The 21,944-nt window shown below is 34.1% G+C and overlaps 1 protein-coding gene and 1 long non-coding RNA gene across 3 annotated transcripts; one reads left to right on the top strand and one right to left on the bottom strand.

The window, feature by feature from the left end:
- Positions 1–2,688: 2,688 nt before the first annotated feature.
- LOC108170880 (uncharacterized) lies at positions 2,689–4,605 on the bottom strand. Of its 2 annotated transcripts, XR_003767900.2 has the most exons (5): positions 4,231–4,605; positions 3,951–3,994; positions 3,469–3,820; positions 3,136–3,199; positions 2,689–3,050 (listed from the first exon to the last, which is right to left on the bottom strand). It is a non-coding gene; the product is annotated as an uncharacterized lncRNA (long non-coding RNA). The 2 variants fall into 2 exon arrangements; XR_011574619.1 differs by lacking the exons at positions 2,689–3,050; positions 3,136–3,199 and having other exon boundaries at positions 3,446–3,820.
- A 7,350-nt stretch (positions 4,606–11,955) lies between these two features.
- Positions 11,956–13,572, top strand: LOC139190913 (uncharacterized). Its single transcript, XM_070811403.1, has 2 exons — positions 11,956–12,788; positions 13,338–13,572. The coding sequence occupies exons 1-2, from the start codon at positions 11,956–11,958 to the stop codon at positions 13,570–13,572; spliced, it is 1,068 nt and encodes a 355-aa protein (XP_070667504.1).
- Positions 13,573–21,944: the final 8,372 nt, after the last annotated feature.

Consider the following 21,944-nt stretch of genomic DNA (forward strand, 5'->3'; position numbering starts at 1 on the left):
CAAAGCAACGAGCAGGAGGGCAAATCCTCAGGAGAAAACCGCCTGACCAAAGGTGTTGGGGATATCGGGGTGTCTGACCAAAGGTGTTGGAGATAGTAAATATTTGATTTCTCACAAAAAGGGAGTTTTAGGAACCCCCAATTGAATCCAGAGGAACCCATTTTCCAGGTTTAGAAGAAGACTAAGAAGGCAGAAACATCCGATGGTGATAAAAGAGAAGGTTGAAGATGATCTGTTGGCTGGACAGGAGAAGTTTTGAGCTGGAATTTATAGGAACTTCAAAGGATAGCTCAAAGGTCATGAGAAGAGAAAGAGATGCAAGATTGCATTCATCCCATCTGGAAAACACAAGTTTCGAGAGCAGGTATACAGGCATGCGGCTATTCAATTAATATTGGCGCCTGGAATTCCAGCCTAAATATTAATTGAAGGGGGCACTGTTTGGGCAAAACTTGAACTTTGGGTTAAGAAGAGGTTAGCCCAAAAGGAGGTTCAGAAGAAGGAAAAGTCCAAGGCCCAGCTGAAGTCCAGAAGCAAGAAAGGGCTTGTTTCCCGACCAGATACAGCTCATTTAAACTACCTGCTCACCTACCTAGAGGTCAAGTGGTGTAGACCAGCCAGCTAATCAGCCTAAAAGTACTTTACAATGGCAGTACAAGTAAAAAGTTGATGAGTCATTGCCCTTCATATGCATTCGAGCAAAATCAACACTGCAGACAGCCAAGCCAAATCGTCTATAAAAGGAGGAAGAAAAATCAGAGACAAGGACACTCAATCAAACAAACAAATACAAGCTCAAACTCTGCTCAAACCAGATTTGCCTTCACGAAGCTGTAGTCAGCCCCCAGTCTTCATCCCTTTCGGGATCAACCTTCACTAGAAATCCTTTGTAAAAGCTCTGCTACCTTGTTTAAATCTTGCTATAGTATCGATCACCTCATATAGATTCATCGTCCAATCTCCCCTTCTAGCATTCAAACACTCTGTAAATCACAAAGAGAGGAAGTTGCAAGACTATCAGCCTTGCCCGACAAGGTGAAACCTTGCCCGACCTCATTTGTTGTTGTCTTTCATTCATAGATCTAGTACTATGATGTATGTTTCCATCTGCATCCAAGTTATTGCTAGCCAGTTTATGATTAAAAGACTTCTAAGTTCTAACCATTCGGGCAGACAAGATTGACCAATTAAAAGTCCTTGGTCTCAAGGCATAAAAAGAACTTTAGGTGGCCTTAACCCATCCACGACAATCTTTGATCACCAAAAGTCCGAAGTTACTTGGGGCGCAAGTAATTGGCTTATCCTCTAGTTTTACTTCTGTTATATCATAATTCCCACAGAACGCTTGAGTATAGAATTAACTCTAATAGGAAGTCTCAAGGCCTATACCTAAGGCCCAACAAAGGCACCCATTTGACTTCATTCTACTTTGCGGGCTTGGGTAATTAACGTATAACGGGAGTAATACGTATGCAATAATGAAACAACCAAGATGTGCGCAAGTATTCGGTTAGTTTTGACGGGAAGCCTCAAGGCCTACACCTAAGGCCCCACAAAGGCACCTTTCATAACTAACTGGGTCGCTCGGGCATATATATATATACACCATAAAACTTAACATTGGTTTTACATCTGTCATGCTAAAGATGACAGTGGCACACCTGGATTCTTAAAGTTAATTTTAATTGTGAGCCTCAAGGCCTACACCTAAGGCCCCACAAAGGCACCTTTCAGAATTAACTTTGTCCTTCTCTTACAGCCCGCCAATAAGCAGAAGCCCGATAGACGATATCAACCGGCGCCAACCTCTCGGGGAGCTGTGTGCTCGTTGGCCAGGGAACGTCCTCACTGGATATTCCTCTAGACGAACAAATCCAATATAGAGAAGGAAAAACAAATGGTCACATATGCTAGCTAGTGTTGCTAATCCACGTATTACAATATGGATCACCGACATGATTGATATATATTACGTTGACTTGGGGAAAAATTACTCCTTACACAACCTAACAACTCAAGGTCGAGCAGAGCTCAAGCTTCTGTGTTTAATCAAAAGTATGATATGTTTAAAATGGATCGTATTCAATTAAATCACCCTCAGAAAACTATTAATTCCAAGAAAAGAATATATGATTTACTATGGGCAGCAGCAGCAATTGGCACTGGTTTAGTAGTTGAAAATATGAAAGAGCAACCCCTTGTTTGTATGAATTGCTTCCACCTTTTACTGTTCATGGTAATAAGAAAATGCTCAACTCAATTTCATAACTATTCACATACAAATTGATTTATCAAACATGCATGCAAGAATCCAATACTCCAACGAACGCCTAAAGTAGCTTTAACAGAAAGTCATCAACTACCATGGTTTCTCTGTATTATTTAGCACATTTCACAGAAATTTAGGGTCCGCTCGGTAAGTATATGGTTTTAGGTTTTAACTAGAAATTATTGCCCCCACACATTGTTGCGGGATTAAAAAATGTAAAAAGTATTATGTTTGACAGATATAAAAAATTGTGTCATAAAAGATTAATACAATTCATTGCTATATTTAATTGATACTCCACATAAAATTGTAGAAGTGTTGGCTATCTATGTACATAGAATATTACACATTCCACTTGGGTAGTTTTTGTGATATCAACAGCAGTACTTACATACAAAAGGTTATGGAACTTTGGGCTATTTACATGCAAAAAACGTTAAGAAATATTGTGTCATTTACATTGATAAAATATGACAAAAATTGTTCAATGGAACACCAAAAGCTCCCTCCAGTACTCTTGATTGTCAAAAAAGTAGTTTAAACCAATATAAGACCAAAAACTCTTCCAAATTCCTTGTGTATTCAGTTTCTCTAAATCAACCAACTTCTCCGTTCCAAACTATCCAACAAATATTTGACAGCAATACAACCAACCACCAACAAACATTTTAAACTCATCGAAAGATCAAAACCCTTTCAAATTTGCATGCGTATTAGTGATTTTCAACTAAATTATTTGGAGATGGAGACACACAAAGCTAGCATAGGAACCAAAGAAGATCTGCAAAAGCAAGTTAAGAGATCATCGTTTTCCAGAAACAAATTACATAATAAAATTAAGAACGCATTGTTAAGAAGAAGAGTACCTCAAATGTTTAGAAATTAAGAAATTGAGAAGCTCGGTTGCATGCAGAACGACAGTGTTTCGACCTGACATTTTAAACTCTTCATAACATCAATTTGCATCTTAAATTAGAATAAATCTCCAACGTTAGAAATATGAGTATAAACGAATGCTTAGTAAAAGAATTAGCCAATTCTAATAGAATTGTTAATCAAACTATAAAAGCAACATATGTATTTTTCCAAATTCAAACAGAACCAACAGAGAGAATCCAATTGAAATCCGAACAGCCCAAACAGACCATGAAGATTATACAATCAGAAGAAGAGATATTTGGGGAAGAAGAGTTCATTACATAGTCTGAAGGCAGCCGAGCAGCAGCAGAAACTAAAAAAGCGAACAACTTTGGCCTCAAATTTTATCTGAAAAAAATAATAAAATTAACAGGTAGGAGTGATAATGTTATTAATATGTGGGTTGTGTGTTGGTTTGTGTCTTTGAAACACCAAGAGGTCCAAAAATCGAAACAAAGTGGAAAATAAATCTTAAAAATTTTTAGCCAAAAAATCCTCTCTAGATAAAATTAAAAAGTAAATCATTGGAAAAACGAAACGTATATGACAACGAATAAGGCACTTGCAGGCCTCTTAAGCTTGTTCGGATCCTTCACAACCTCCTTGCTCGCATCTCCACGTTTACTCTTCATCCTATGAAAATCAGAAACCAACACCGACACACAAATAAAGATGAGATATGTGGTTAATATCAAACAGAGCTTGGTGGTGATCTTTTCAAAAGTCAAGTTCGCAGTACAACTTTATATTTGTTTTCACTTACATTGATGATAAGTATAATCAAGACAGAGAAACTCATGAACCAGCCTGTCAAAATCATTGACGAAGAAATGATAAATAACGGATTCTCAAAGATACAGAAACTTATCAAGAACTTGGACAATGAAGATACCCAAAAAAGGAATTTCTTGGACATGCAACCAACAGGTGTACAGAAAATTAAACAAAAATTCAAAATTGACGGTTCATATCGAGATCTTAAATCAAATAGCAAAAAGTTGTGAAAATTCATAACAAAACGGAAATAAAAAACATAATCTCACTTCGCATCAGTTTTTCTGTGAGTAGCAACTCTTGATTTCCCCATGTTCAACTAAACCTTCATAGAAAACTGCAAAAAAAAAACGATGAGAATCATTTATAAACGGCAACAAATCGATATTAACAAATAAAAAAGAAGTCGGAGCAAAAATAGAGAGAAAAAGATAGCTAGGAGATGGAGCGGAGGAGATGTTGTCCAAAGTTGAGGAATAAGGATGGAGGAGTCTGGAAGAGGAGACAAAACAACTAAAGCAAAGCAAAAGCAGAGAAAGAGGAGATGGGTAAAGTGACACGCGTCCCACTCAACACGTGTCACTATGCTAAGCCGCCAGGTGACAAAATCAAATTGTAGAAAGAAGTCTCCCGAACAACCCAGTTTTTCCACTCCTTCAATTTCAGGCACAAACGAAATAAAAGAACCCCTGTTGCATAGCAGGGACAAAAATGCCATTCTACTGTAGAATGAACAGTGATGACAGAAACAAAGAAAGGGCAAAAAAGGAAGAACACTGGTGAATGAACAGTAAAAAGGACACAAAGGGAATTAACCACAATGTTAGGCGTTTAGTATATATATAATTTCAATTTTTATTGTTAGAAACTTGAGGTCTGTTTGGTAACCATTTGGTTTTCAATATATATTGAAGAAAGTAAAGACGAAGAAGAGTGGTGGGAATGACGAGGAAGAAATGAACATGGAAGGGTGCATAAAATGAAAACTAAAATATGAAAGCAAATTTTAGTTAATTAAGCGTTTACATTTCCATGTTTTTCTTCGTCCATATATTCTCCTCATTTCTTCTTCCTCCCTCCAACTTTTCTTCATTTCTCATTTATTTATGGTAAAATTATGAAAACTAAAAACCAAAAACGAATCCACCATGACAACCTACAACTTTAAAAATTGCTATATATTAATGGAAAACTAACCAAAACACCCTCAAATCTTTACTTTTAATCATAAGGACAGATTTTTTCAAAAATGCCAATCCTACCCTTCACACATATGTACAAGATTGGGTCAGTTTTCTGCAAAGTTCAAGTGGATACATCCAAAATAAGAAAAAGGAGATTGACATTTTCAGAAAACATTTGCATGCAAAAGAATATGTGGCAAACATGCAACAACCAAGACAATACAGATTCACATGCAAAAGAAAATGTGGCAAACACTGCAGCAACCAAGACAACATAAATTCACATGACATTCAAGCAAAGACAAGATAGCCAGCTTTCAGAGACAGTGCTAACAGTTTTCAGAAACAGTGTGCTGTCACTATTCAGAAAATTGTAAATAGATGAAATGTTATTTTGTTTTTGAAGAATTAGATTTTGTATATAAGAGAGCCTTTCCTCCCATACAGAACACACAGGACCACACACCTCTCTCAAGATCTGAAAACACCATACTCACTCAAGCATTCGTAGCCTCCATAGCATCCTTATAAACACTTCTTTGTAATCACTTTCTTGTAAACAACTATCTCTGTAAACATTCCATATATCAATAAAAGTTCAAGTGTACATATTCAAGCAATCTCCAAGTCTTAAGTAAGTGTTATTTTCCTTATTTAGTGTGTTTGTTTAATTAGACTTCTAGTCCAAAACAGGGAAACATTATTATGGTTATATTATTAACCTGCTAAACTGACGATCATACTTTGTTCGAGCACTCTATTCTAGTTGAATGTTTGCCATACAAATAACTGGACATTAACCAGGGTACCTCTGAGTTCTTCGTACCTCTGAGTTCAGCCGTTAAGGCCTTATACTTGTACTGTGAGTGGCCGTCATGCTGAAACATGTCGAGTTCCATGTGCAAGGTTCTATGTCTAGTTGTTATAATGGTCATCCGACTATTTAACCGAGCATGCTTTTCGAATTTGGTATCAGAGCCAAGTTTAGCATTTTAATAATATAAGCATAATAGTAAAGTACCTTGAGGACAGAAGTCATTGATACAACTGATATCATATTTATTTATTGTGTATGAACAACAGATATTATTGTCCTTGTAGACCCTGTCAACCACAATTACCAGGTATTTATTGTCCCAGACATCCAACTATAACTAGTATAAAGAGAAGATTAACATATATATTCAAAAGAATTATCAGTACTTTGAAGAAGCAAAAATTTTATCTTGGCTACCTTGAACATCCTTCATTTATTCGTAAATATAATAACACAGAAGTGCAGCATAAAGTTTTAGAAGCAAAAGGAACAACATATCAAGCTTTAGAGACCTTGAGAGAAGAAAGAGAGTTTTTAACCAGTTAGCTATAACTCTAGAGAAGGGTAGACTGTAGTTTATGATAGATTATCTTAATTTAGAAATTAGTGAACCTCAAAGAAGAAAAATAACTTTAGACCAAAATAATTTAGTTTGTTATTTTCCATCAAGAAAACATAATCATATTTTGCATAGTGAAGAAAATCCGCAAGCCAATAGTATTGTAGATCTTATTATTAGTCAAGCAGAAAATATAAAATTAGAAAATAATAAGCATAATCATTTGTTAAACCAGTTGTTAGAACATTTTCAGAAAAATTCCATAAAGATAATTAGACAAAATTTAGATTATATTACATCTCAGTTAGAAGATAATAATAAAAATATTCAAAGGTTTCCTAGCAAAAGAGAGATAAAAGAGCTTGTTGACCTTATAGATAGTAAGCCAAAGCAAGTAGAACTTAGGTCATTAGAAATAGTTGAACAACTAAAATTAGAAGTTCAAAAAATTCAATTCGTACAAAAGGAGTTGAGTGAACAAGTAGATAAGTTGCATAATAAAATAGATAAATTATTAGTTTAATGACAGATTCTAGAACTAGCAGAAATTATATCCAAGCTTTGAAAGAAATTAGTAAGTTAGATAAAGAACCAGTAGGATTAACAGATTATTCAACACAAGTAGCTAGTAGTAATATTCCCATTAGACAAAATAATTTAATTATTCAACTAGTTTTAAGATTGGCTGAGAAATTAGACCAAGTTGAAGAACAAATAGCAGAAATAAATCAAGTTTTACATAACGCATCTTCGTCATTTCCACCATCTTTGTTAGACAAATTAGAAAATTTAACTTTAAGTGCAAATAATAATATTAGAAGACCTAAGATAAATCCTTTTGATAACCGAAAATGGAACTGTTTAAGAGAAAAGGAAAAGAAGTAGTTAGAGCTGAAGATATTTATCCAAATGAAGAAGAAGCACAAGAATTCATTAGAAGAGGATTTGAAAGAACACAGAAAAATAAATATAATTTGTACCAATTAGGTTTATTCGAAAATAGAAGTAGAATAGTAAGTAGCATCAGTCAACATGAAGTTAGCTGTATTGATAAAGAAGTTACGCTTAATTTAATTAGTAAAGAAGCAGTTACTCATTTGAGAAAATCACAATTTAGTCAAATTCATATAGGTACGATATTAATTGGAATAACAGGATTAACCAGAGCACAAGTAGGCACAAAAGCATTAGTATACATATATGATGATAGATGGGATAACCACCAACAAGCAGCAATAGCAACAGCCGAAGTAGACTTAAGTTCAAACTTAGTAGTCATATGATGTATTCCAAATTATGTTATGACAATTAATGAATTTAGTAAATATATTAAAGTGAGCATAAGAACAAAAAATTATAATATGAAAGGAGAATATAAAAATTTGTGTATTAGCCTAATGTATATAGGAAAAGTGTCTGATAGATATAATCATAAGTTTAATTTAGAGTTTCAAAATTTAGTTCAAACATTTGGTAGTAAACATGTAAATATGATAGAAGCAAAACCCGTAGATAATAGCTTTTTAGAAGGAACTCAGTGGACATTACCTAATTTACAAGTAGCAAGAAATAGACAACCAGACAAAGTACAAATATATGAAACTAGCACAGGTCAAACAACAATTAGATTTAGTAATTATAAACAACTAGAAAAAATAGAAGAGGATGAGAATGAGATCGAAAATGAGAATATACATATGGCCTTTGATAATCTAGATATTAATTTAGTTGAGCAAAATTTTGATCATATTGTAGACAAGCTTATAGAAGATATTGATCATTTAGATGAAGAAAAATACTTAGAAAAATATAAGACATATGATTTAGGACTACATAAAATTTTAGATGAAGAGATAAAAATTTTAATTTTAGAAATAGGAGTAGAACATATTTTAGGATCAAAAGAATATAATAATTTATTAGAATTAAAAGAAGAATGTAATCCAACAGAAGAAAGTAGTACATCAGGAGTAGAAAATTCAGGACAAGCAAGTAGAACTGATCAACAATTTTTGAGACCAACAAATGAACACTATAATGAAGGAGCACGAGTAGACCACATAGAAGAAAGCATGATAAAACCTAGAAAAAATAGGATTCCATATTTGAAAGGGTTAGAACAAATTAATATAGCTGGTAATATATTAAACTTAGACAATGTAGATCCACAAGATTGGGAGAGAACAATTGAAATATGGGAAAAGGGTTGCGTACATGCAGCATTGATGTTAGATTTTAGTAATTCACAAAATATGCTAGATTATTTTGAGCATACTTTAGATGGTTTAGTTTTTGATTATTTCCAGTCATGGAAAGTCTAAAATCCAGAACAGCATCAGGCAGCTAAAACACATTTTAATATTGATGGTTTTGTTACTTTGATTAAACAAGAATTTTAGATCATAATAGGTTAGATGGCAGAAGTGAATAAGAGCAGAAAAGAGCAATTAGAAATTTAGAACAATTACAAATTTGTGATTTACAATATATAGCTGAATATACCACTAACTTCTTTAAATATTTAGGAAGAACAAGTAGAATTAGTGATATTAATTTATTAGATACGTATATGACAAAAATAAAAGGACCAATAGGAGAAAAGATTTGGAATGAATGGCAAAAGCATCCAAAGAAAAATGATATTGCAATAGGACCTAGAATTCAACATGTATATGATATACTTAGACAAGAGTGTAGTCAAATAAAAGCTAAGAGACAAATTAGGAAACAATTTTACATGAGTTGTAAAAATATAGATTTACCACAACAATACGGTTGTCATAAGAAAAATAAGCATAAGAAAATATACAAAAAGAAATATAAGTCATATAAACCTTACAAACAACATAAGAATTTCAGTATAAGACCTTCAAGAACATACAGGAAGAGAAAATATATTTCAAAACAATTTAGAAAAAGAAGTGGCAGACCTTGAATTAGAAAATATAAAACACCAAAAGATAAGAGTAATTGTAAATGTTATTCATGTAGAGAAGCTGGACATATTAGACCTAAATGTCCAAAATTAGGTAAACAGTCGAAAGAAAAAGTACATTTGATGGAGTTGTTTAAGTTAGAAGAAGATGAGGATATTCAGTCAATATACAGTTTAGATAATTTAAGTGATAATGAGAGTATTTATAGTATAGAGAGTATTAACATGATATATACAGATTCGGAAGATTCAAGTAGCACAAATAGTGATCTAGAAGAATATATGTGTGCATTCATAGAAGAACAGCATGAAGAAGAATATAAATACATTAATTTAGGTTGGCTAGAAAAATGTCATAAGTGTAATAAATTAGTTGCAAATAAATGCTACAATACATACTCAATATTATGTGAAAAATGTTATAGTAATAGGTTATTAGAAGTTAATTCAGTAGAATCTGAAATATTAGGAAATATTGTTCATAGTATAGAAAAACCAAAAAGTAGTTCCTTAATCACTATAAATTGCGAAATAGAATTAGCAAAAGAACATAAGATACAAACCATAGCTATGATAGATACAGGAAGTACATAGAGTGTCATAAGAGAAGAATTAGTACCAGAAAAATATAGACAAAAATTAGCAAAACCAGTAAGAATAACACAATTTGATGAGAGACCAGTTTACTTAACACATTGTATAAATAATGAGTTTATTAAAGTAGAAAAACAACAATTTAATTTACCATTAACATTTGTCTCACCAGTAGGATCATATCCATTTATTTTAGGATTAAACTTTTTGAAAAGTTTGCAAGGTTTTTTATTTATGAACCCTAACATAACATTTTTCAAAAGAGGCATTACAATAACTGATCAAAGTAATACTGTAGAAGCATACAAAAACATAAGTATAGAAGAAACTAGTGGCCAAGATAGTTATCATTTAGAAAACTCAAAAGAAAATGATGAGCATAATAACGTAGAAGAGTTTGATGAAGACATTTTTGAACATGAATACCCGATTTTAGAAGAAGGAACCTGTATAGAAATATTACAGTTAGACAGACCAAAGAGTTTAGAAGAATTGTTACAATTAGCAGAACAAACTAGGATTATAGGAGAAGACCCATAGTTACATTGGAGCAAAAATAAAATACTAGCAAAATTAGATATAATTAACCCAGATTTAACCATTAAGACGGCTGATATGCTTTGTAGTCTAATAGATAAACAAAAGTTTGAGTAGCAAATAAAAGAGTTGTTAAATTTAAAAGTAATTAGACCATCTAAGTCTAGACATAGATCAGCAGCATTTATTGTAAGGAAACATTCGAAATTAAAAAGAGGTAAGGCTAGAATAGTTTATAATTACAAGAGATTAAATGATAATACATACGAAGATAGTTATAAATTACCAAATAAGGATGAGCTTATAAACAAAATTCAAGAGAGTAAATATTTTAGCAAATTTGATTGTAAATCAGGTTTTTGGCAAATAAGATTAGCAGAAGAATCAATTGAGTGGACAACCTTTACTTGTCCAGAAGGACATTTTGAGTGGCTTGTTATGCCATTTGGACTTAAAAATGCTCCATCGATCTTTCAAAGAAAGATGGACCAAATTTTCAAGAAATATGATAATTTTTGTAGTGTTTATGTAGATGATATTTTAGTACATAGTAAAAATAAAAATGAACATAGGAAGCATTTAGAGATAGTATTACAAGAATTTATCAATAATGGAATTGTAATTAGCAAAAATAAAATAGCATTAGAAAAGCAAGATATAGAATTTTTAGGAATGTATATCAAGTCAGGTACAATCCAATTACAAGATCATATAGCTAAAAAGGTGTTAGAATTTCCAGATAAATTAGAAGATAAGAAACAGTTACAAGCATTTTTAGGATTGCTAAATTATGCAAGAAATTTTATCCCTGATTTAGGAAGAAAAATAGCAGTATTACATAGTAAAACTAGCAAAACAGGACAAAAATATTTTAATAGTGAAGATATTAAATTAGTTCAAAAAATAAAAGAAGAAATTACTAAACTTAAGCCATTAACATTACCATTAGATGATAGTTACAAGATAGTCGAAACAGATGCTTCATCATTAGGATGGGCATGTATACTATACCAGAAAAGGCATAGGGAGTCTCCAAAGTCTGACGAACAAGTTTGTAGATATTCCTCAGGAAAGTTTAGTGATGTACAGTCAAGATTACCATCAATAGATTTAGAAATTTTAGGGATAATTAATTCACTTGAAGCATTTTCTTTATTTTTACATAATGAAGTATTTACGATTAGAACAGATTGTCAAAATATAGTTTCTCATTATAACAAGATACATGCTAATAAACAGGCAGCCCGAAGATGGGTTAATTTTGTTGATTCAATTACAGGAAATGGTTTTAAACCAATTTTTGAACATATAAAAGGTAATGACAATACATTAGCTGATATCTTATCAAGATTAATTTGTTGAACAGGTATGGAATATCGTGGACCATCATCAGCAAATAGCACAAGACTGCAAGGCAGAAGAGTTTCTTTCAATGGCATGATGATGCACCATCAACCTCCACCATTAAGTGGATTTCAAAATAGCATGAGCAGACCAGCATCACCACCAGTACCCACGTTCAACTTTAATGGCAATATTGTTGAAGGAATCAGAAATCCAACTCTGAGATACAGGTCAAGGGTACCGGGGCTTTCGAATAAGCAGCAGGTTCTCTTAGATAATTTCTGGAATATCCAAATTAAGCAGCCAAGCATGAGGTTAGGTCATGAAAAATTAATTAGAGCCTTGGAACAAGAGTTTGATAGCTTTAATTTCCACCAAAGCCAGCAGCATATTCATTCTCTTGAGCACAATCTTCAAGCCATTTCTAGGGACCATGAGTCATTACTTGGTAAGTTTACCAAAATGAACCAAGAACTCCAATCTCTTAGAATGCAGCAAAAGGCAAGTGATACCTTGAAAAGAGAATTAAAAATAGGTTTAGAGATTGATCAGCATAAGCATAAAGGAAAAGAGGTTATTGAACCCATAGAACAAGAGGCTAATGAGCCCATAGAAGAAATTAAGATTGAGCTCTTAGAAGAAGACGTTGAAATGGAGCAACATCAAAGTAATGATCAGCATCAGGTTCAGAGTGACAAAGAAAAACAAGAAAAATATGAAAGTTTTCTTAGGAATATATCTTCAGACTTAATATTAGACGATGTTTTATTAGAAGAAATTTCAAAAGCAAAACTGAGAATAATGCCAACAGATATGCAAAATGAGATCCTGAGCAGAGCATCACAGTCCATGAAAGAGTTACAATTACAATTACAATGCGCCTTGTATCAGTCCATCTTTGATCCAAAACCAGGGATGGATATTATTACAAAGATGTATCATCCATGTCTTTGTGATAGTACAGAGAATTGTATTTGTAAACCAGAGGTTGGCGTAGCTGTGGCCATGATTAACATGAGAGATTTTAAAACATGGCATTTTAGTTATAAGCATCAGAAAAAGCATAATGAGGTAGAAGTTACCCCTGCCCTACTATTAGAGTTTGGTTATCTCGATAAAATATTTATTAACCGTATTTCTCAACTAGAATCATTTCCTGAAAAGCTTATTAAAGTAGCAGAAGACTATCTAGAAAGGTGGAAAGAAATTTGCATAAGTTTTATTAGTAGTCCTCCAGATTGGTATGTACACATGCATAAGGAGAAAGCTAGGCATATAGCCATGATCAATGAAGAGTCCTTTAGACTAAACCCTATCTCCTCACATAGGTGGACTCCTTCATACAAAGATATTTTAAAATTTAGAGGGATCCAAATGTTTGCTTTAGATGAATTTGAAGATTTTAGGTATGATATGGTACTAGTAGCAGAAGAAGAAGAGATGTATATTTACAGCAAGACAAGAATAAGTCATCAGCCTTATTGGAAGCCCCAAAATTTCAAAGAAGAAACAGCGGAAATATATTACAAGGTGAAAGAAGATAGAGAAAGAGATGCGGAGCTAGTAGAAGGTGATGAACAGTATTGGAATAATTTGTCAGAAGAAAAGCTGCATAACATCGACAACATGATGGAAGCCTGAAGAACTAGCTGTAAATTAGCATAAGATGAATAGCATCATAATGTATTTCCAGACAGAAATGTCAACATCGTTGTGGTCCGCATGTAATGGCATAAGAGTAAATAAAGAGAAGAATTTGATCTATTACAGACTTTTCATACATAAAATGTCCTTATGGTTAAGAATGAATAGTACCAAGCCCTTTTCGTTAAAACTCCCATATATTAATGCTACTAGCTTACTAAAGGCAAATGAATTTCAATGTGTTTATAATAAAAATAAGAATTTCAATGTGTTTATAATAAATCACTTTTAGCATAAGCATTTATGAGCATAAGTGCTTTACAGAGACATGTTTTTGTTGATTCGAGTGATATTCTAATTTAAAATAAACCACAAGAACGAGGAAGCACATTGTTCTAGTTAACTTGCTTATAACCTGGTCTGTTATGTCAAGACATAAATTGATATATACTATGGACCTGTGTTTGTAGATGAAGATTCATTGGAGGGTTCCCTCAAACAAACTTATTTGAGAGATACGTGTAGTGCCCCTCTCTGCCATATTTCAATGATTCAAACCATTGAGGTTTAAAGTTTTCCCTCACAATTTATCTATACAAAAAATCATTCACGTTTGAGATCATTAAATCACTCAATTAAGTGGTTGTGTTCTTGAAATACAATGTTCGTCTATTTTTATTGGCTGTAATTAGATTTTTTTAGTGGTTTTAAATTTGTTTAATTTTAGGAAGGATGATGTTTGAAGAATTAAACAATAGATAGTTCATATTATGAACTTCAATTCTGACATATGTAAAAGGGTTGATCCAAGATTTTTCAAAGGGGTGGGCTAATATTTTTATTTTTACTTATTTATTTTGAACAAGCGATAGTATCTACATTAAGTGCATTGCATCGAAAATTTGAGTTCTAGCGCATAAAGATAAAAAACAATCAAGATAAAGGATTGAAATGCACAATGTGAGCATTACAAAATCACTAAATAATATTTGTCAAATAACTCATTTCAAGTTATTCATCTACATTAAGTGCATTGCATGTAACATCCCACATCGTCCAGGGGAGTGGATCCTCTAAGCCTTATATGTATATTCTCATCCCTACCTGGCACGAGGCCTATTGGGAACTCACTGGCTTCGGGTTCCGTTGGAACTCTGAAGTTAAGCGAGTTCGCATGAGAGCAATCCCATGATGGGTGGCCCACCGCGAAGTTCTCGTGTGAGTTCTCAGAAACAAAACCACGAGGGCGTAGTTAGGGCCCAAAGCGGATAATATCGCGCTACGGTGGAGTCGAGCTCGGGATGTGGTGGGGGCCAGGATCGGGAAGTGACAATTTGGTATCAGAGCCAATCCCTGGCCAGAAGTGTGCCGACGAGGACGTCGTGCCCCTAAAGGGGGTGAATTGTACATCCCACAACGCCCAGGGGAGTGGATCCTCTAAGCCTTATATGTATATTCCCATCTCTACCTAGCACGATGCCTTTTGGGAGTTCACTGGCTTCGGGTTCTGTCGGAACTCCAAAGTTAAGTGAGTTTACGCGAGATCAATCCCATGGGTGACCTACTCCAAAGTTATCGTGTGAGTTTCCAGAAACAAAACCGTGAGGGTGTGGTTGGGGCCCAAAGCGGACAATATCGTGCTACGGTGAAGTCGAGCCAGAGATGTGGTGGGGGCCCGAGCCGGGATGTGACATTGCATCTAGTTATTTTAATAAAGAATTAAGTACCAAAAATCCCCCAACATTTTAATGTCAATTCAAATTAGTCTCAACCTTTTTAAACATTCCAAACAAGTCCCTAACCTATTGAAAATGTCACATCCGTTAAGCCTAGTTAAAAATATATTAGATTAACTAGGCTTACTTTGTTTCTAAAATCAATAGAAGGTGATGGAAGCATTAGCCTCCACGAACTACCAGTTACCACCACTCTCATCAGGCCATCACCTCTAAACCCAACGCAACACCATCAACTCCACCCTACACCTCAAGCTGCCAACATCGGAAAAAGGTCATGGAGGTTGCTGAAATAGTATAGATTGTCATGGTGTGGCTACAATCATGCATCTTCATCGTCCACAAAGAAGAATTGGAAGTTTTACTAATCGAGAATCGGCGAAACAGGAAATCACATGAACAGAAACAAGCTTCTTGACCCTATATGAATTCTTAACCCTTTTCTTTGTTAAGAGATTTCCCTCCTGATGTAATTTCAATTTAGGTCCATGTTCTATTCAAATCAACACTTCTTTGATCATTAGGTTTCATATATATTAGATAATTTATGTTTGAAATTTAGATTTTGAGGCAACTAATTTTAATATTGTCCATGATATACCCAGTTGGTGGGGTTGAATATAATCTATGTTTGAAAAATTAACTGGGGTTTAACGAATGTGACATTTTTAATAGGTTGGGTACTTGTTTGGAATGTTTAAAAAGGTTGAGATTAATTTGGAATTAATGACACTAAAAGATTAGGGGTTTTAAGTATTTAATCCTATTTTAAATCTACTTATCTTTTTTTTTTTTGTCGAAAGATAGGAAATATATTAACTTAAATACGAACAGATACAAGTGCATCTTCTGCTAAAACATTAAACAAAAACTCTAGCCCTAAATCATCCCAGCCAAATCTTCCACCATGCTTAACGATGTACGCCATTATCGAATGAGTTGCACGATTGCAATGATGAGGGGTAAAGCAGAACCTCACCAACTAGAATAAACTTGCCAATCTCCAAATATCTTGGAGATAAATCTCTATAGTCACATTAGCCACTATCACTTTATTTAACATCTGGATCAAACCCTTGGAATCTGATTCAACCACCATCCGAGTAGTAGCCCCCATAATATCACTCCCTACAATCCACTCCAAGCCTTGGCAAACTGCATCTGCCTCCGCCATCAAAACATCCCCAAGCCGCAACCCTCCCACCCCTCCTGCAAGCTTAAGAAGCCCAGCGAAATCCCAAAGTACCTACCCCACTCCTCCCTCCTTCGTGTCTCTCCTCCAAGCTGCATCACAATTAAGTTTCAGCACCCCAAAAGGAGGTTTCAGCCAATGCCCCATTCCTTCTTCCATTCCCACCCTTACATGCTGCCTTTCCCTTGATCCCGTACCCTCCCCCAGGCCTTTCCTCTAAATCCTTCCCCACACCAGCCATACCAACCATCCTAAGCTCCCCTCCCTCGCCCTCCATATCCCTCATAGCATCCCTAAACTCCTCCACCTATCGCTGCAAAAGATCAACAACCATATGAGGAAGAGTTCGCACCCCATTAAACACCGCCTCATTCCTGCATTTCCATATACTCCAGAACCCGAAGACTATCTACTTATCTAAGTTTTGTATCCATTTGTTACTAAGGCTAGTTTGGTATTGTTGTACTTTAAAAAAAAAAAAAAAAAAAAAAAAACTATTTTTGCTAGGCTATGAGAATAAAAGTTATTGAGTGTTTGGTAAACTTTTTTTATTTTTATTTATTTTTTTATTTTTTTATTGGTAAAAGTGCATTTAGCAAAAAATAGGGTTTGAGTGTTTGGTAAACTTTTATATAAATTGATGTAAATATGTGAAATGACTAAAAATGATATGATATTTAATGTGATATAATAATTGTCAGAGAATAATGTAGAGACAATGATTGTAATTTTGTAAATATGTTGGGATGTACTTGCCATTTGAAAATTTCATTAAATGGGCATTGATTACTATGCTTTGAAAAATAAACAATTTTTTTTAGAAGCATGGTAGACAATACTTCTGCTTTCCTATGATTTTTTTACAGTCATTGACAACAGTTTTTTTTTTTTTTAAAACCACTTTTTTTTGTTTTACCAAACACATTTGATGTTCCAAATTGTTTAATAAATTGTTTTTTTTTCTTAAAGTACTACAATCTCAAACTAGCCCTTAAAATGATGTAGAATAGAATGGACATAAAAGACAAATCCGACAACAATTATGTCCATGTGTTGTAGATCTAGTTTCTAAGCAACAATTTAGTTCCGAGTGAGGATCCTCACTGGATCCTCAAATCATATCCGTTCATATTATATCGTGCGGCCAATTTTTGTCAAGTACTGTTTATATTCAATTTTAAATAAAAAAATTTACAATAATTTATGACTGCACGTTGTATGATGAACGGATGTGGTTTGAGGATCCCTAGAATCCTGACAAAGAGAATCCGGCGAGGATCCTCTCTCTTTAGTCCCATAACCCGTCATTTGAGAGAATGACGTTAACACATGGCATTTAAAGCCGAATTTCCACATTAATTTACAAGGTTGCAACAACATTTTAAGTTGTAATGATCTATTTGTATTTTTATTTTAGTATTTTGTTTCTCATTAGGATTCCTAGCAAGCCTAGGATTGAGATGCACTATAAAACGATTGGTGTTAGGATTATTCGACTTTTCTCATGCTTTTTTGGTGAATTCCAATTTTCTAATTTGTCAGATTATAGTTTGATTTCTATCTTATTGTCACACAGCATTACAGATCAAGGTCGGACCAGCAACTATATAAGCTTTTCAGTACCGGTGACTTGATTAATTTAAGGAATAGAAAGTGTGTGTAGGCCCTTTATGCAAAGGGATTCTCAATTTTTTATAATGGGGATTAGGTGTAGGACCCACTGTATATCGAACTTCAATGATCCGAACAGTTTATTTTGTAAGTCTCGTTTCATAGATCATCTTTACAAAAATTCAATTCAATCCAAAACCATTTGTCTATTTAATTATGAAGATAAAATTTCATTGTTTCTTATATAACAAAGTATTCGTTAATTTCTTTGAACTCAATTAGATGTCTTAAACATTTCCGATTTGGCTAATACTTTGCAAGAATGATTTATGAGGTCCAACTTGAAAAGTAGACAGTTCGGATCGTTAAAGTTTGATTTGATGTGAACCCACAACTAATCCTCATTTTTATAAAAAAAAATAAAGACCCTTCCCTTAAAGGTTTCCTCTCTCTCTCTCTCTCTCTCTCTCTCTCTCTCTATATATATATATATATATATGGCCCTTTCGATGCGGAGCCCTTGGCAGTCGCCTAAGCTGGCGCCCGCCATACACGGTTGGCCTTGGTTGACTTACATCATCAATAACAAACAGAAAGTGATGTTGTTTACGTAGCTTCACAAGCTCAGCCATTGGTGCAAAGTCTCCATCCATACTAAACAAGCTGTAGTCGACCATAATTTTAATAAGTTATAGAAAAGATAACAGAAAACATAAGAGACTTTATATATATAAAAGATTGATGTTTTTTTTATTTGGTCTCATATAAAGATGAAACTGATTCGAACTAAAATATAGAAAGTACGTAGAATTGTAAAAGAGCATATGACTTGCGTACCTATCAGTCACGACTACTTTCTTCCTCATTGTTCAACTTGATCTGCATGTCAAAGCACAAATGTATTATGTATCGATCCCATAAACAGTGGCATACAGAAGGATTGAAACAAAAGCTTAACTAAGACGTACAACAACGCATTAAGGTGAGCCATGTCATAACTAAGACGTACAACAATGCATTAAGGTGAGCCATGTCACCATCGATTATCGACACATGGTTCAATTCGTCAGAAAAAATGGCAATCTTTTCATCTGGTAAAGCTGATTTTTTCGCAGCCAAGAAAGAGCCAACAGATCCCAAAGCTGCCATCAAGGCTACATTTACATTGGCAGCACATCCTGTAGGACAAAGAAGACAATCCTACAAGTACAGTGGATGGAAAGTTAAACAAGATTGCATCAGTTTTCAGCTAAAACACATATAGATAGAAGAGAATTCAAACAAATCATAGAGCAAATACTTTAGACCTCCAAACAACAGTCCAAGGGTTTCAAATAAAAACTCAGATACCTAAAACCAGAATGAGTGATAAATCATGAATGACAAATGGTGAAAGACCTTGTGTACTATTTTACGTGTTATAACACAAAAGTACCGAAATGATATGGTTTATATGTCTCACTTTTAGAGTATATACAAAATATGCGTGTTATAATTTGAGTTGAATAATAATGTCACGTGATTGTGCTCTGGATACACTAAAAAATTATTAACTGTAAAAGGCATGGAATGAATAACATCGTCCACTTAAAGAAGTGAAAGTAGTGAAAGAAGTAGTTTCTACGTGGTATCTTCAATTGTAAGTGAGAGGTTTTATGTTCGAATTTGGTAAAGGAGCGTGCTATTCACAAACCCCTTTTTGCTTCTCACACACTTCTTGTTAATTTCTGTCATTTGATCTTCTTTAATTCAGTCAATCCGACGACCGCAAATTAAGATGGTGTGTATGAAGTAAAAAGAGGTATGTGGATAGCACACCCCTTTTGTAAATAACAAGTTTGATATCAAATTATTAATTCACCCTTTAAAATATATTATATAAATAAAAGAATAAATATAGAGATTGATATAAGTCCAATTTTTTGAGTCAATAGTAGGAATAATCCAATTTATTAAAATAAGTCCAATTCCTTAAATTTAATTATAAATAATTATCTCTTCAATGAAAAAATTTATTGTAAAATCAAATTTCTTCCTAATTATCTCTTTGATTATTTCTTTTTATTTATTTATTTGTTATTTCTTGTTCTTCCACTTGCTTTATCCTATTTATAGATTTCATTTTAATTTTTATAATCAACCTATATTACAGGTTAATTGTATTTATCTACCTATATGATAGGTTTTTTCATAGTCAACCTGTCACAAATTAATGTGTCTTGCTTGTAGGTATATTATGTTTTTTCAACCTTTTAATTAGGTTTCATATCTCACTTATAGGTATAATATACTTTCATAAATTTGCTACTTGAGTTAGAGTAGAATGTTTTGCAGATAGATTTATGTTAGTATATTAGTTTTTTTGTTATAAGATATTAATTAGATATTTTGGAGTTGGAAAATGCATAATATTAAAAGATTTTAATTGATTTTTAATATTTTTAGAAAACATTAAATGAGTGTGACAACCCGTTCCAAATTTTACGTTTTTATTAATTTTAAAAGCGTGAATTTACGAAAATGCCCTAGAGGCAAAGATTTTGACTACCGTTGACCAGCATCTAGAGAGACGTATGACTTATTCTTTTAGCGTATCCTCATAGTACTCGTTGGTGCGAACGCATAGGCGAAAACCCTTGCAAGTCCGGATTATAACGATATAGTTATGGATGTTTGAAGTTGGTTATTGAGAGTTAGTTAAAAGATTAAGAAGGACCAATTAGATGAAAAAGAAGAAAAGGGCAACAACCCAATTAGAAATGAGAAAGAAGAAAAAAAAAAGGGAAAAGCTGGGAGCCTTTCCCGTGGGTTTTCCGTCCGTACACCGCCACGACCATCTTGAAGCTCTCATTCCCCTCTACAAAACCCACCCAAGAACCAACTTGATTAACCACGGTATGTGGCGGTTTGAGGCCACGAAAGTCGACGAAAATCAACAATGCTCCGGCCACCCTTTTCAATTTTCCGGCGAATTGGCAAAGCGATGGGTAATGCCACCACTTGGGCTTTGTAGCCCATCATCCCAGGAGCAAAACCCAACCAACCTTGACCCCATTGGACCACCGTAGACGACAAATCGACACTAGGAAGTTTTAGGCACCCATCAGCTTTATGGGCAAAATTGACCATCTTCCGTCCACTTTTGGACTTCGTGGTAGGTATGAAGGTTGTTCCTCTCTTTGAGATCTTCATTCCTGTAAATTTTGGTAATTTTTGGAAATAATTGAATTTTCTGGCGAGTTGGGACGGCCGACCGCCACCCTCGGCGGCGAGTGCAGCGGCAAGCGGCCAGTGGGCCGCCAATGCTATTTTTATGCTATGTTAAATGTCTTGAATTCAGTTTTGATATTTGAATGTCGTAGGTTGATTGTTGGAACCTAAATTCTCTACTATACATTAATACGTCATTGTATGAATCGATGATCCGACTGTTGGATCGTCACCAAACTTTAATAGGTTTTAGTACGTAATATTTGAGGACCATAGGAACTTACGGATCGGGAATCCGCTATACGGATCTTCCCGAATTGAATTTGTAAGTTCATGAAATAAAAGGTTAACCGCCACTTAGTTTTGGCAATTGGCGGAGATCCGACCGTTGGATCGTAATGGGACTTTAGGATGTTGTTCTAGAGGTATAATATGGATCTTTAGAAGAAATGGATCAGAAATCCGTGATGCAGATCTTCCAAATTGAAATACGTAGGGATGTGTTTTATGTAAATTGTGTATTTTATCGGTACAAACTCTGAGATGTGATTTGATAATTGGTCATAGGCGACGATGGTTCGTGATGTCTCGACATGCGTGCTAGGGAGTCGTGGCACGGA

This window comes from Malus domestica, chromosome 13 (assembly GCF_042453785.1).
Source record: "Malus domestica chromosome 13, GDT2T_hap1".
In the NCBI taxonomy this organism is placed as follows: Eukaryota; Viridiplantae; Streptophyta; class Magnoliopsida; order Rosales; family Rosaceae; genus Malus; species Malus domestica.

Bases quoted from the DNA above. Each gene is read 5' to 3' on its own strand.
- LOC139190913 (XM_070811403.1), top strand. From the start codon at position 11,956: ATGGAATATCGTGGACCATCATCAGCAAATAGCACAAGACTGCAAGGC. The intron at 12,789-13,337 runs GTTACAATTACA...TGAAGATTTTAG, and splicing joins GCATCACAGTCCATGAAAGA to GTATGATATGGTACTAGTAG.